Source organism: Leuciscus leuciscus (genome assembly GCF_965113295.1).
Source record: "Leuciscus leuciscus genome assembly, chromosome: 15".
Taxonomy (NCBI): Eukaryota; Metazoa; Chordata; class Actinopteri; order Cypriniformes; family Leuciscidae; genus Leuciscus; species Leuciscus leuciscus.
Window position 1 is genome coordinate 32707431 of NC_138739.1, and position 17009 is coordinate 32724439.

The window sequence follows — 17009 nt, forward strand, 5'->3', positions numbered from 1 at the left end:
TTAGGTATTGAATGAAATGTACTTTAATCGACATTTTTACATTCTAATCATGTATGCTTCTGGCCTTATCCTGCCTGTTTTTTGGAAAGTGGACGTGCTCATCACAGAACACTTGTACTTAGATGTGACTATCACAACAAAGTCACACTAATGACTCACATTGGATCTATTGTGCCTTCAAACACACCCAAGCTGGTGGTTTGAAGTAAAGAAAGCATGTTTAAGTCCTCAAACCAACATGTAACCGCATTTGTGGGTAATAGGCCTACTTGTTACGTAACAACAAGATCTCAAACATCACATGACGTTATTCTGACCTCGTCTCTCAGCTAACCACTGTCTACAAGAGTTTTGTGTATGAACGCTAGGTCTGTGACAGTAACTGGCAATTATAATTAGCTTTCATTTTGAAACAACGCAGGGTTTCAGCACAAGCCAATTCCAGGAGCCCCATCAAAGTTTCTGGAGCAGCCAGACAGGAACTGGGCGACCAGTCAGGGCACAATTTGGTTTAGTGGTTTGGATGTGTGTGTTTATGTGGCTGATGTTTGCTTTGGATATGCCAGAACCTGACAGAGCAACTTCCATCATCTCAATTATCGTCATATTAGAGAAAGAGAGCTGCACGAAATAAGCCAATCAGAACTTATTAGATGCCTTAAAGTCCTCCAGGAAAGTTCATACTGGCGCGATGTGAAAGCGAAAATGGGGCGTGACCCGACGCGATCAAACAGCCTATAATTTTTTTTGTTAACTGAAGGCTACAAATTGTATATTAATTCTCAATATGTACACATTCATTATTAATCTTGTCCCTAACATGATGAAAATGGCTTTGTTAAAGGGATACTCCACTTTTTTTGGAAATAGGCTCATTTTACGACTCCCCCAGAGTTAAACAGTTGAGTTTTACCGTTTTCGAATCCATTCAGCCGATCTCCGGGTCTGGCGGTACCACTTTTAGCATAGCTTAGCATAGATCATTGAATCGGACAGGACCATTAGCATCTCTCTCAAAAAAATGACCAAAGAGTTTCGATATTTTTCCTATTTAAAACTTGACTCTTCTGTAGTTACATCGTGTACTAAGACCGACGGAAAATGTAATGTTGCGATTTTCTATGCTGATATGGCTAGGAACTATACTCTCATTCCTGCATAATAATCAAGAAACTTTGCTGCCGTACCATGAGTTCAGCAGGCGTAATGATATGACACAGTGCCTGGAAATAGGTCTAATAGGTTAGACAAACTTTTCATTTTCCGTCGGTCTTAGTACACGATGTAACTACAGAAGAGTCAAGTTTTAAATAGGAAAAATATCGAAACTCTTTGGTCATTTTTTTGAGAGAGATGCTAATGGTCCTGTCCGATTCAATGATCTATGCTAAGCTATGCTAAAAGTGGTACCGCCAGACCCGGAGTTCGGCTGAATGGATTCGAAAACGGTAAGACTCAACTGTTTAACTCTGGGGGAGCTGTAAAATGAGCCTATTTCCAAAAAAAAGTGGAGTATCCCTTTAATTTTTCTTGTCACCTCACAATGACAGTAAACTAATTATTACGAGTCACGTAACATAGGCCTATTTTCTGTGAACATAAAGCCCGCCTACTTTGATTTGATTAATCATCTCAAATATTCTGACATTGACGAGCAGTGACAGTCCAATGAGGCTCAGATGAACACACACACATACATACACACACACACACACACACACAAACACCCTGTTGCCTTTCACCATCCACTCATTTAGCTGCTGTCGCATCCCTTGACATGCCAAGTCATGTCCTTTTCCCTCTTTCTTTTTATATTTTTAGCCCCCGACAGGTTTTTTTGCATTATCCATCTTTTTCGAGGACAACTCACTACTCGTAACCATTACCCCTTTAACTTGTGGTTGCATTAATCTCAATAATATTGTCTGTAGGACATATTTAAAATAGACTTAAAAATGGCTTGTCACCCATTGTTTTGATGTGGTTGCATTTGGTTCAAGAAACATTCCAGATCGACACTGAAGAGAGAAGATTTATCACAATGCTCCTGGTTAGGAAACGGTGTTATGAATGCACATAATCATACTCATCTTTGAGACATATTAATCTTTGTCTGTCAGACAACGTCATAATGTATTCACTTTATTAGTATCAGTTACTGTAGATTGTGTTTTGTTGTACTCGTTCATTCTACGGCATATATAAGACAAGAGAAGATCAGTGTTGATAGAAAACTGGCAGTTATACAAAAATAAGATGATACAGATATTTGCTGGAGAAATACATTTTGATACACAAATAAAGTTGTGATAGATGCTCCTTTAAAAGGTCGTGGAATCAGTACTTCGACGTCTGCGACTCAATGTTCGTTTTCAGGCTCTGCGAGTCTCTGTCATTGCAGTCTCTAGTTTGTTGTGCTTTGTTCCCCCAGGGTTTTAATCCAAAGTCTCTCTCCGGGTCGCTTCTAAAGGTGCATCAAAAGTCCAAAGTAAGCCAAAAAGGCCGCCCTGATTCGCTCATTGTTGAACAGTTCACATCCGCCTCAATGATATCACTCAATGGCTGTCGTGCAGTCCGAGTTATCTGATTGGATGCAATGGCCCTCCTTCTCTGCTTTCTTTTATCCAGAGCCACGCTCACCTTATATCTGCTGTGGAGAAAAGACTTTGTTAGCTTTTGACAGCGCACCTGTTGAACTGAAAAAAAAAAGGGGAAAAAAGCTGCTTACAATGGATGTCTGTGAGTGAAGTGTGCAATGGATGAAAAAAAAATATTATTTTGTTTCTTTATTCTTCATTTTTCTTCCTCAAAGTTTATTTGTCTTAATATAAAAAATTGCATTTTATTATATATATTTTTTATATAAAATATAATTGAAATAATATTTCATAATATAATATAATAAAATATTTACTAACGTTAAAAAATTATGTATTTAAAAAAAAATTTAAGCATTTGACAACAGCAAACCTGTTGAGCTAATGGCTTACAATGGAAGTCTACCGGATAAGTGTGCATCGGATAGAAATTGCTTTTATTATTTAATTGCTTGTAATTTGTTTGTACCAAATTTTTGTTACTCACGGTTTATTTGTACTAAATAGTTGGTCAAATTAAATTCAAATTATTACATTTTATTATAAAATCTTTTTAAATAATATTAAATATTATATAAAATACTAAAAGAATTAATAATAAAAAATAAAAAAAATTATATATATATGTACAGTAGTCAACATTTGAAGTGGATCAAACAAAGTTATTCAAAGTGGTCCTAAGACAAGAATGGGTATTGTTCAAAATTCATGTATAGCTTTGGAAGTAAATGTTGAACTGAAAAAAAGGTGCTTTCAGTGTCTATGGGGCTGGTGTGAAATTGTCAGCTCTTATTGAATATAAATTATTATGGCTGCTTATTTTATTTGGTGTAATTTATTTATTTGTTCCTCATCTTTCTTACTTGTCTTGAATAATTGTTCAAATAATCGTAAATTTTTATATTAAAAATAATAAAATTTTGTATAAAGATACTCCCTAGACTGCTCTCGACCTTGACCAATAAGTCCACTTGGCTTTCATCTTACTGACCAATAGTCTAAATATAGAGTCTGTAAATCTTGACTGCCTGCTTTTGGACAGTTTATCTTATTTTCCATTTCCTCTTCTTTTTTTAGCTCTGGCCTTTGAGCGAAGGAACGAAGGGAAACGACAAGGCAGGAAAAAAGGGTGGAGAGGGAAAAATAAAACAAGGTGTGGGAAAGCTAATGATTAAAAAGACGGAGCGTGTTTAAAGGTACAGTAAGCGATTCCTGCAAAAGGCAAAAAGCAAAAGGAAGATTTGAAGAAAGACTGTAGAAAGAGAGATGCCTGAGAAAAGCGAAAAGCTCAGAGGAATATCACTGGAAAAAGAAAGGATATGAGCTTTAGGACCAGCGTTAAAGGCCCACTGAAGTGCCTTGGAACGCGCAGCTTTGTATGATGCGTTGACGTAATTTCCACTGAAACAGGAAGCTAAGGCGGGACATATTGAATGGCCCCTCCTCCTTTTCAAATAGCCAATAGCGTTTAGTTTACCTCACAGACTGCAAGTCGTACTTGACAGCACCATGGAAGCGAATCCGAGCGCTGATCATACGTTGGATTCAATAGTAGAGGTGTGAATAAATTCTAGCCATTTCATTCTTAACCAACGAACAGTTGGAAAACGGAATAAAACTCGAGCGTCTGAGCAACTGAACACACATTTTCAACCCATATTGCTCTGTGACATGTCTGTCAATGGTCGCTTTGGCCAGGTGGTATTTATAGCATAGGGGGCGGGAGTCGCGGGACGCTTTAGATTCTAGAGAGCATTTGATTGGACAGAAGATGTGATGAGAAGCTGAAATCCGCGGTGATGTCATACAAATCCGTGATGAAAGACTGTACGTTTTGATGTAATGCTTATATCTCCTAAATGCACATTTTGTCTGTTTTGGAACACACCAGCTTATTCATAACCTTAAGGCTAACATACTCATACTAAGAGCTAAAAATCTTACATTTTGATTTCAGGGGGCCTTTAATATTAGAAAAGCTTTCCAGCGCTGGAGAGACAGAAGCGGAAAGGCCTGAAAACAGATGCAAGGTGCGTTGTTTCTGCTCCATACGCAAGTAACATTGGTTTTGCTGTTTCACAGAACCAAGATAATGCTGTTGTTGTAATGTTGCTATAGTAACAGCACAGTTTTGAGTGTCATTGTTTATCTGGAGCTGCTGGCGACTAATAACAAACTCTTGCTTTCAATACTCTTGTGTACTGTATGTTAATTTTTTGTTCTTTCGTCATCTTCGCATTATTTTGCTTTGCTTCAGCTATGATAAAGAGACATTCATTGTGCATTTTGGGGGCGGACCAATAAAGGGAGGGGTGTGTTTGTTTGGGTTGATTTGAAATATCAACAGAGTTTCTCAGAAATCGCGTACTGCACCTTTAAGGGCGGCAGTGTTTGCGTACCTGTGTGTATGCGGGACTCTGAGTGATGTTTGGACGTGCACACGCACTCGAGATGATCCTCCAGCTGCACCTGCACCTCCCGAAGCTTTGGCCTCCTGCGTACATACTCCACCTTGGCCACCTGAGAGAGAGAGAGCGAGAGATTGTGGGAACATCCTGAGTTGCACGCACACACTCATAACCCTATCAACAGTGTGTTTTTTCCTCTGCTTTTCCAGAGGTGAGATAAGGCGAGAGCTAAATGTGACTCGGTCGGTTTCCTGTAACGCAGATGAGCCGCCTCAAACCTCTCTTTCTAAACACACACACCTCATATCATACTGACAGACTCCTTCCCTCCCTGCCAACTCAGCTGCCCTGCAGGCCCATTTATACAATACTTTATTCAGGTCTGAACACTCACACACATTGCTGGCGAGATAAACGGAACAGAACACACCCCACAGCCGTGGAGTAACAGACAGATATTTGCAGCGGTTAACTCAAGGTTAGAGCTATTCGTTAACCAGCCGCGGAAGTCTGGCCTGAAACTCTTTCAGTGTGTTCAGCGGCCCTGAAATTCTCATTGACACTGTCCTCCCTTTTGGCACGTCCTACGCCTCGCTCTTGTTACATTTAAATCTGAGAAATGTGAAAAGCTTTGCATGGTGAAAATGAGCCTGGCAAGTGGCAAATACGGTCACAGCCTAGTGCGCAGGAGATTTGCATCAATAAAAACGAATTTCCAATATAAATGTAATTAGACGAGGAGAAAGAAGGGAGTTGTTTCCCATAACTTTCACCTACAGTTCCTATAAAAATGCAGAAATGAGAAAAAAAAAATTCACATGCAGGAAAAATGGTGCGCTTTAAAATGGATGTGGATGTCATAACTCAGATAACTTGGTCTTGGAAGAAAAACACCTGTGTTCATATTAAGATTTTATATTTCATATTAAGATTAAGACTTTTGACTGAAGATTTTTATATTATTTTATATTTATTATTATGAAAAATATTTGTAAAATAATTTAAAATAATTATGATTTAATAGTAATTTATAATATGTTTAATCTATGTGCATAAAATATTAAAATATATAACAATGTGTATATATATATATATATATATATATATATGTAATATATTGTTTTATATTTTATATGTATTAATTATAAAACATTGAACATTTAATAATAATTATAATTTTTTTAATAAGTTAAATATTTTTTTTTAATTATAAAAAAAAAATATATATATATATAATATGTTCTATTTTTAAGCTAAATTTGCTAAATTATGCAAAATATAGTTATAATTAAGTATTATTTTAAATATATTGAGTATATATTTTTTATATATAAATTAGAAATATTTCTATTTTATAATAATACTAATTTTATATAATAATATCTTATATTCATGATATATAAAAACATGTATATATAAAAAATGTATATATAAAATATGTATTATTTATAAAACATTGAAAATGTAAAATTTGCCAAACTATTTACAATAATAATCAAAAAATGATCAATATTTGTATAAAAAATAAAGTGTATATATATAATTTTATATTTTGATTTAAAATAATGATTAAATAATTAAATTTCAAAACATTATATACTAGAGGGGAAGATGTGTGTTTTCTCACCTTCACAGTCCTGTAGTGTTTTCTGGACGGGTGGCAGCGCATGTTGCTGGTGTTGCAGCAGCCTGAGCATCGCCTCACCTCGACACACGGAGGCCAGATCAGGAAGTTGGCAGCCGTGGGATCCACCTGACTGCGTGGGATCTCGTAGATCACTGTGCGAGTCTTACAGACGGCTGGCACTGCCTCCTCTAAACACACAATAGCCCATAAACAAACAGAACAACCAAAGGAGCTTTGCAACCTGAGCATGTGTGTGTGTCTGAGTTTTACCAATGCTTCTCTTGCGTCTAGAGTGTGCGTGTGAACTCTTGAGGTGTCTGCTGTCATACAGATGCTCCTTATGGTGGCCCTGCTTAATGTCTTCCAGCACCTCATTCTCTGCAAAAGAAGTCAACGAAGCACAAAGTCAACAGTGTTTAAGCAACATATTTTGCCTTGTAGAACAAGCAACCATCCAATGCACAATCCCTCCCTCACTATTGTGAAGAAAGAGTGCCCTTGAACCTCTTTGTGAACCCCGCCTCTGCCAGCCCGATGCAAAGAAATGAAGAAAACCCGGTCTGATTACTAAGTAAAGAATAAAAGGTGTCCGCCAACCTGCCTGCACGCTTCATTCGAAAGGAAATATATGCACCGCCTGAGGACACACCGAGAAAACCTACTCAACAATAAGACGTTCGGAAAGGATTGTGTCATTTAAAATGCTTTAAAGACGTCTGGTTGGTTAGTCTGAGCAAAGTGCGCAGTATTTAATCATGCTGTTCTACGGATCCGCAGAGCCATTCAGCCATACAGCGGGACGACGGGGGGGCAGAGATGCCCCTGTTGTTGCCCCCGGAAACCGGCCCAATGGAGGAGGAGGGTGGTTTTAATTCAGGCTTGAGCACCGTGGCCGACCGACCCGCTCGGCTTTTCACACAGTCGTTAGCGGAGCAACAGACCTCACAAACGCAAACACTACTTGAGCTTCAGCCTCTTTTCTCTCCCAAACACACGGACACACACTCGCACGCAGAGATGCACACAAAAACTGAGGAATTCGACATGAATAATACATTACAGCAGCGCTGGCATTCAGCCGCACTCAACTCATAAAGGCAGCATGACAACAGTATAATGGAGAGAGTCTCTTGACCTCCCTCAGGCACCAGCCACACAGACGCAGCTGTTTGCATTTCAATTACAGCGCTTATGGGCCGAATCAAATCTGAGGCTCATATCGTTACGGCTGCAGCATTTCCTCATTAGATGCGCTGGAAGTTTATATTTGAGGCGTTGTGGGTATTTTAACCCTTTCGGTTGGGTCTTCACCATTAAATCTTTGCCATTAAAAAAGCTCCCATTTAGGGTCAGATGATCTGAAAATCATACTAGGCTTCCTTAAAGGGATAGTTCACCCAAAAATAAAAATTCTGTCATCCCTTACTCACCCTCATGATGTTCCAAACCTGCATGAGTTTCTTTCTACTGTTGAACACAAAAGAAGAGAGAGTGAAGAATGTTGGTAATCAAACAGTTGATGGTAGCCATTGACTTCCAAGGTATTTATGGAAGTCAATGGGGTCCATCAACTGTTTGATTACAACATTCTTTAAAATATCTTATTTTGTGTTCAACAGTAGAAAGAAACTCATACAGGTTTGGAGCAACATGAGGGTGAGTAAGGGATGACATTTTTTTTTTTTTTTTTTGGGTGAATTTTTTTACTATTTATATACTTTAAAAATTATTTGTGGGATGTGCAAAACTTCATATTATTAAAATCGACTAGTCTTCATTGTGGGAATAACTAATCAACAGCATCTTTACAGTGTTAAGGCAGCTGTAGATAGTTGAAAAGATGCAAGAAAAAACAAATGACGATTGAGAATGCAAATAAATGCAAGGAATAAGACCAATAGCAATGCAGTATGCAAATGCTGCAATGACATCATCACTGTCAGTTAGAATTTTGAATACTGAACATTCAATCATTGTAAGCCAAACCGAGATTTTTAAACTTTACGTTTTTAAAAAGCATTTTATTTTGACATTTATTCACAAAACATGCTGAAATATCACTCATGCTTCAAGAATGGGAATAAACCACTTTTTCATATGGTGGAATTTAAAAATGTACTGGGACTGCATAATTTCAAAGGACATATTTGAGTTCAGAATGTTTGTGCTGCCAAAATGTCACATGATTTACCAAGTTAAAATGCTGATGCGGCGCCATGAGTGCAGGAGCGGGACTGCGGTCTCTAGGCAACATGTGCTGAGGCGTTCGTGGCGAGGTCCATAAACTTTGAGTGCAATAAAATATTGAGTGAGTCTCCTCTGAATGGATATTTCTCACAGTCTTGGTCTCCTAACATTGCACCTCAACACTTTGGCGACTTGACACATTGTGCTGACATTGGTTGGGTTTCACTCGTGTTTTGAAACAAATCTTTTAAGTGAACAAATCATTCTCGAACGAATCAAGGACTACAACAATTATCCAATTTATCTAGCACACAACCCACATTCCTGTAATAGTTGCAGTGCTTATTTAGCAACTTGTTTAGCAACCATCTGACAAGAAGGTTGAGTGAATGTTTCAATGACTCATTCATAAACTTGTCGCCAAAGATGTAACCTGCAGAAAGGACCACTAAACAAAACTGAATGAATCTGAAGAAACCTTTTTTTCCTTTTGAACAGATTCACAAGATTCAAGTCACAGATATGAATCACCACTAGCTGGTTTAGGTTTAGGATTTATTTTAGATCATATTCGGCCTACCCACACCTCTTGTCCAGTGGCGGTTCTACATTGAATTACACCCTGGGTGAGACCCCTTTCGAGCGAAATATAGAGGCCCGTATTTATAATATTATGAATGAAATGTGCGTTATCTGGAAGAAAGTCGAGGTGTGACTGATAACTTCGATAACTATATGGATCCCTCCCCCTTGTCCGTTCCATTTGGGAGAGACCCAGAGGTGAACTGTCATCCGCGCCCGCGCCTCCGCGCCTCCGCGCCCCCTCCCCTTTCCCCTTCTCAAACAAACAGCTTCTGTGCACGGCATCTTCTCAGCAAGCAGGGGGCGCAAATTTGGTAATTCCCCACACAGTGAAATGATAGATAATAGAAAACCGCTTCACGGCGCAGATTTGTTTTGTTTTTTCTGCTCGTGCCGGCGGTGCCGCCCCCCAAAAAATGCCGCCCCGGGCGATTGCCCGGTTCGCCCGTGCCTAAAACCGCAACTGCTCTTGTCAAATAATCAGAAAAAAACAGAATGACTTTACCTACGAAGTCAATCTCCAGGAGCCTCTGGAGGTCGCTAATGCTGCGGATGTCGCTGTTAGAGAGTCTCTCGATCAGCTCTCGGGGAATCGGCGCTTCCTGTGGAAGAAAATGGTCCTTCCAAAATACATCAAAATGAAATGAATGAAAATGCATGTGTTGTGGACCAAACCCCTTAAGTTCTTTAGTAAAATACTTATTAAATAGTATTTAAATACTTTTACAGTTGCACCACTTGAAATGTTTAAAGTCATTATATCAAAATATTTGTAGAAAATTCTATATTTTTATGGTAACACTTTACAATAAGGTTTCATTTGTTACTTCGACAGCATGTATTAATCTTAGTTAATGTTATTCTCAACATTTAGGCTACTAATACACTTTTTAGATCAAAAGATGCTATCTTTTAGCATTAGCCTATTTAACACAGTGAACTAACATTACCAAAGGTTATTTAATGCTGTATAAATACATTGCTGCTTATTGTTAGTTCGTGTGAGTTATTGCATTAACTGATGTTAACAAATGAGACCTTACTGTAAAGTGTTACCATTTTTTTTTTCAATTGCATGTAATCAACATGAGTAGCCAACAAATATTACATATATTTCTAATAACTTGTGTTTAAAAAGTAGATTTTAGAAAAAGTATGTGCAATACCAGTGGGTGTTACTTTAATGATAATTTTATGACCATTAATAAATTATGACCAGTTAATGAAGAACTGCAAAGTGACAGACCTTATAAGTTAAGCAATTTTCAACTTTTTAAAATAACTTACACGGTACAAGATCCAACTCTTAAGTCAGTTTAATGGAATTTAAGTTGAAATGACTTAAATATCCAAGTTGATTGTACTTAAAATTTTAAGGGAGCAAATTCTTTTCTTTTCTTTTTTTAACAGTGAACAATCATTCATCATTTATTAAGGAATCTCTCTCTCTCTCTCTCTCTCTCTCTCTCTCTTTAGAGCGAAAATCGTGTTCCTCTCCCTCTATCCCCAATGAATATGTGTTCAGAGGTTGGTCTTACCTCAGCGGCTGCTGAAAGCAGAGAGAAGCAGCAGAAGAGAAAGTATATCAGCGCGGTTCTCATCTCCCCTGTGGTCCAAATGTGTCCCAGCGCAGGCGAAACCTTCCCGACCGGAGCCGCAAAGATGCTCCTACCGGCGTGGAGCCAGGGAACATGCCTTTCCACAGACAAACCTCTCTAAGGATAAACTCTTCACAAGTCTGTTAAAGCACTAAAACGACTCTCTGAAATAAAATTCTCCTTTTAACAAGTAATTGTCGTTTTAATCCGTTAAAAAGTCACAAAACATTGCGCGAGATCATTTCACACACAAAAAAGAAAACATGAATGAAGCGATCCTTCATCTCTTGACCGCATCGCTTCTGAATTTAATTTTAAAAATCCTCAATTCTAAATCCAAAGGTAATCCTAGATTCAAAACCATGATAGAATAAAGAGTCCACGTTTATCCAAAATAGTCCATTTTATGCACCGTCCACGCTTTGTGTCTTCAACTCCTCATATAAAACGACTTCGGTTCAAACTTGAACAGGTCTCGCTCGCGCGCGTGGAGGGGATCTGACAGTGAATGAACTGGAGCTTCTCTCATCTCCTCAACTTAAACTCAGAGAGCCGCGCGCCCCCTCAGGACGAGGTAATCTCTGCTAACCAGCCTTTCAAGTCACCGCATTTCGATTCATTTCAGTGATTCCAATCTTTTCAATCAGTAAAAAAAAAGAAAAGATTCACTAAGTGACCGTCGGTAAAATCGTTACGTCAGTAGGTGACGACGACTTAAGCCGTAGGCTATCGTTAAAAACACCATTCACTTAAAAGATGGGTTCAGAAATTTGCTCAGAAATGAAACACCACCATAATTCGGATGTCTTTCACCTTGCTCACCCTGTGAACACATAATTATTTCTACTTCACTCCACATTTCCTCAAGATTTGACAAGTGAGGACGTGACATCCTACCCTCACGTCACGTGTTATTTTTTGAAAGAAACGGTTAAGCGTGCCCGCTTTTCCTTGATATTTAGACTCTGGAGGTGAGTTATCAAGGTAACTTCCTCTGAGCTATTAGAAAGTTAAAATTTAACACATTTAGTTCAGATTCAGACAGTGTTTACATTAGTCATGTTCTGTCGGATAATGTCTAACAGGAGAAATAGGAGTGGGTGAGTTTCAGGGTCTACTGAATCCAGTGTTCTCCTCAGTTTTAGATGGGTGAATCCTTAATTAGCCCCACTGAGACAGGAAGCACCATAGACAGACAACTATTGAGGAGAAATTATGGGAGAGAAGGAAACACTGAATGGACTACAAGATAATAAGGGAAAGGTGAAGACAGCAGACTACAGGAGGTGAGCACACTGTCCTAGAGTTGAAACAATGTAGATAAATAGACACGGCACACACACTAGCTTCCAAATGGGTTTGGTGCAGTTTGGTGAGGTAAAAGGGAATAATGGAATTCTCTGGAAGCTTTCCATTCATTCCGCTCATTCCACAGATTGGCTCTTGGAATAAAAGACTTTGGCATTTTCTTCTGTAACAAAATACATTATGGTTGTGCATGTTCCCATTTCATTACTTTTGAGGGTTTGTGTGTGTGACAAGCACGATTTGCATTCCTGACCCTGGCTTTAGCCGTAAGATGGAGAGGAATGTGTGAGGACCCACGCACACACACTAAAGCTTCAGCAGGTGAAGAAGCTGGAAATCCAGCGTCTATGTAGTTCATGACTGACATCTCAATGAAGACGGAGGGGGAAGGGGTACGAGGTCAGACGAGCTGAACCGAAAGAGCTGATGTGGAAAGACGTTTTGGTATGGATGGACGTCTAGCGACAGTTTGATATGAAGGAAAAAGGAAAAGCAAATGAGACATTTGTTATGGTTGTGGTAAAAATAGGCAGAGAAAAAAGGGACTATGGGAGTTGAAGTCCCTTGAGATCCCGCCTTGCCAAAGAGAATGAGTCACAGCACAACCACATCTACCAGTAATGTGTGTGGGAAATCTCTACGGAGCACGCAGATGCGCACTTGTATCTTTTCTGTAAGACAGACACTCTTGGACACACGGACACCCACACATACCTCGAGCACCAGTGGTCCATGCCAAGCTGGGATTCCTGCCAAAACCAAAAACCTTTGCTCTCCTTCCCATCCATCCAAGCATGAGAATAATAAGTTGAACTTCTATCGTGTAAAAACACTGCACACTTGCTAGCTGGTCAAGCTCTTGACTTGAAGGACTTTTAAGGAATGGTTCGGAAATGAAAACTCTGTTACCATTTACTCACTATGATATCATTCCAAACCTGGCTTTGTTTCTTCGGTGGAATGCAAAAGGAGAATTAAATCAAAGCAATTTTGTTTTAAAACATTATATAACTTAATAAAATCAGTGTGGTGTAACCAACACACAGAGGCCATTTTTCCGTCATCTGACCACTTTAAATCCTCACGATTGTCTCAGTCATTACATTTTTCATTAAACAATGCATTTTATTCAGGTCAGATGGACTAACCCCAAGAAAACATGTTGATATTAATGACTCAAAGTGCATGATATTTGTAAAATATCAATATTATTTAATATTTGTGAATAATGATTAAATGTATGCAAAACCAAAAGAAAGTATTTAAGTATTTTCTACTTGATGGTTTCACCACTTGACATTTTAAAATCTAAATATTTTTATTTGTCATTAAATCAAAGTATTTGTTTCCACAATTTATTAATTTACACGACACCGTTTTTAACAAAAAACTGAAAACTTTTTTGTGTGTTTTGGCTGTTAATTTACACAACAATGGCGTTTTGGGGTTTTTGAAAACTTGTTTTTGAACATTGCATCGTTATTATCTCCATGTTAAAGGGTTAGTTCACCCAAAAATGAAAAATCTGTCAGTAATTACTCACCTTCATGTTGTTCCAACCCTGTAAGACTTTCGTTCATCTTCGGAACACAAATTAAGATATTTTTGATGAAATCTGAGAGCTGGATCACTCCTCCATAGGCTTCTATGGGATCGAAACTTGCCGGCACAGAAAAGTTATTAAAGACATCGTTAAAATAGTCCAAGTGACTACAGTGGCTCAACCACAAGTTTATCAAGCGACGAGAATACTTTTTGCGCGCAAAAAACAAACAAAAATAACGACTTTATTCAACTATTCATTTTCGTCTGTGTGGGCCTGAGTGAGTTCACGTAGTGTAACAGCTCAGCGCTTCTGGGTTGTACGTCACACGCATCACACACATGACCAGCGTTGGCCAATAGTGAGCCTACTTGCTGACGTACAACACATAAGCCCTGCGCTGTTACACCACGTCAAAAATATCTTAATTTGTGTTCCGAAGATGAACGAAAGTCTTACTGGGTTGGAACAACATGAGGGTGAGTAATTACTGACAGAATTTTCACTTTTGGGTGAACTAACCCTTTAACTACAAAAACGTAAATTTGTGAAAGCTGTGACATCATGCATAGGCCTATTTCGTGTTCAGTCTATAGGCGCGTAGTGTTTCTTTACAAAGTGACATCGCCATCTATTGGCCTGGCATGAATAATACAGCATTTTTTGTCATTTCACGGATGAATGGGGATTTGAATGGGGATCGCTTTGACAAAGTTTTACCTAAAACGAGGGAACAATTTAATAAGCATATGGATGAACACTTAATTTGTGTCCACAATATCTTGACTCCCCTGTCTCCTTTGAAAATATGAATAAAAATCGAGAACTTAGTGTCCCAAAGTTTTGGCTCTTTTGAAAGTAAGTGAAAGTTGAGCAAGTGAGAAATAACATGTCTTGAAATGCCATGCTGCATCGATGCCAGAACAGTGGGACCAAAATATGTTCTTCAGTAATGGATCTTGGCAGTGGAGTGACAGCATCAGTTATTTTGATTTGCTCTGCAGCACTCATGAGTGGATAAAACATATAAATGTACATACAAAAGTATTATTGATGAGGGAGGAAAAAGACCCCTGCTCTGTCCCTCCTCCTCCTCAGTCTCTCTCAATTCATGCACTGTTCATCATCCCCAGTGTCTCTGGCTCCTGCAGAGCTTCAGTGTGTCCGGAGGAATTAACAGACCAAGACCTCTGCCACCAGAGACAAGCCCTCAAGCCCTCACAAGAATAACAGTGTGTTGCAATGCTTGAGCGGGGAGAAAAAAAATTAAGGGAAATTCCCAGGAGCAGCCCAGACAGTTTACACAAAGAGACAGACTAGACTTATCTCACCCTCCTCCAATTACTGGCTTTGCGTATTTTTTTTTTATTATACATAGATTGTGTATGTTTGTGTTTGTGCATGTCTCATCTCATCCCTGTAAGCCATTTAATACTGAGACCTTAAGATGGAAGAAGGAAAGAAAGGTGTGGTTGAGCATGTTTGTTGTACCTGGAAGGAGTGTTTTTTACAGCGCGTGTAAGTTGTACCAAAAATTTGTTTAGGAAATATTAAACAGAGACTCTTGTTTCTCCCTCAGTGATGGGAAGTAACTAGCGCCATGTAGCGATGCTGCTAACATAACTTTTTAGTAGCGTGACATTAGCTCAGCTATTCTCAAAATAGTGTTGATTTTCCAGTAATAAGCTACATCATTTTCAACATTAAGCGGTGTAGCATGACTAAACTCTCCATCTGTGTTTTTTTATGTCACAATTTATTATGCTAACAGCCTTACAGCTAAGCAAGACATACTGTATTAAAGTCAACATGAAATCCAAATGGTCCCTATTTACTTTCTTAATGGATGTTCCTGGTCTATCTCCAAAGGGGAAAAAAATCTATAAATGTTTAGGAAAATGTAGCAACGTAATAATGCTAACAAATAGCAAAATAGCTACCTAGGCTACCACTGTTTTAACAAACTCACATTCAGTTTCTATAACTCTTACTTTTTATAATCTAATAAGTTCTCAGTGGATATATTTTTTTTCTCCTTGAATATCCTGTTATAATTAATACATCAAATTATGGAAGTAAAATTGGTCACATAATGAACTTCACGTTGACATGAATGGAAAAATCTCTTAAAATGTCCCCTCTTTCAACCAACGTTGTTATTGTTAAATCAAATTAAACATTTTCATTCATTGAAATAAGGCTGAAATAAAATAAAATATAAATATTTCAGGAAAACTTCAACTTAAAAAACGTAAAATAATTTGAAATTTGAAATTTTGCCCTTGCAACTTACTGAAAAAAAAAACTTTTATTTGAAGTACTAAAATAACTAAAACAAAATTAAGCTTTAAAGAAATAATAGACTAAAACTAAATTACTTAAACATACACTAAAATTACAATAGAAGCTGAAAATACAAAAATAAAAACTAATTCAAGATATTAATAAATGCTATAAAAGTTTAATAATATTAACCCTCTGGTTCTGTTTGCTTGTCAGTTAAAAATGACAGATTTTTTATTTATTTTATGTCAATGAAATGATTTTATGATATTTTAGTTCGATAATAGTTTTTTTAGGGGGGTATTATGGTATTAAATTATATTTATGCAGTGGTTATAATCCATTTATTCACTTTTTGAGCCTGAAAATGAAATTGAATCTGTCACAAATCTTGAATGCTTTGAAGCATAGACTTAACATAGACTTGGTTTCTTTTTAAAGACGACACTTGACAGATTATTGCTGAAGTGAAAAAAGTTCTAAAATTTTACATTTATTGTTATGAAAAATGCAAAAATGCACAAAAATAAAAAATGTATATGAAATATATATTTTTCAAAATACGTTTTACTCTACAGCTGTGAGAAAATCAAAGCCATAAATCTAAACAAGCTGTGTTCCAAATTTGAGGAATGATATCTTTAAAAAATGAGCTTTCAGTAAGATTTTGTTTGGGCGCAGTACCAAACATTTCCAATAGATGAAATTCGTCTCCCATTCATTTCCAATGCGGTCATTTTTGACAGCGAACAATACAAGTGTGAACAATTTCAAGTGTGTTCGCACAGCAAGTGCGAAAACCTTTACAAAGTTTCGTACCATTCCAATGAAGTAAAAAATTCAACAACAACAAAACTAAACGTAAACTTTTTCGGT

At 37.7% G+C, this 17009-nt stretch overlaps 1 protein-coding gene across 3 annotated transcripts; it reads right to left on the minus strand.

The window, feature by feature from the left end:
* Positions 1–2126: 2126 nt before the first annotated feature.
* On the minus strand, positions 2127–11914 carry pdgfaa (platelet-derived growth factor alpha polypeptide a). 3 transcript variants are annotated; one of them, XM_082139908.1, is made up of 6 exons: positions 10940–11914; positions 9907–10021; positions 6903–7010; positions 6633–6820; positions 4997–5117; positions 2127–2647 (listed from the first exon to the last, which is right to left on the minus strand). In XM_082139908.1, exons 1-6 carry the CDS (start codon positions 11000–11002, stop codon positions 2637–2639), a joined length of 606 nt encoding a protein of 201 aa, XP_081996034.1. In that variant the 5' UTR covers positions 11003–11914; the 3' UTR covers positions 2127–2636. The 3 variants fall into 3 exon arrangements, with proteins under 3 accessions (XP_081996034.1, XP_081996033.1, XP_081996035.1); XM_082139907.1 differs by having other exon boundaries at positions 2127–2650; positions 10940–11903; XM_082139909.1 differs by having other exon boundaries at positions 2127–2650; positions 9907–10003; positions 10940–11887.
* Positions 11915–17009: the final 5095 nt, after the last annotated feature.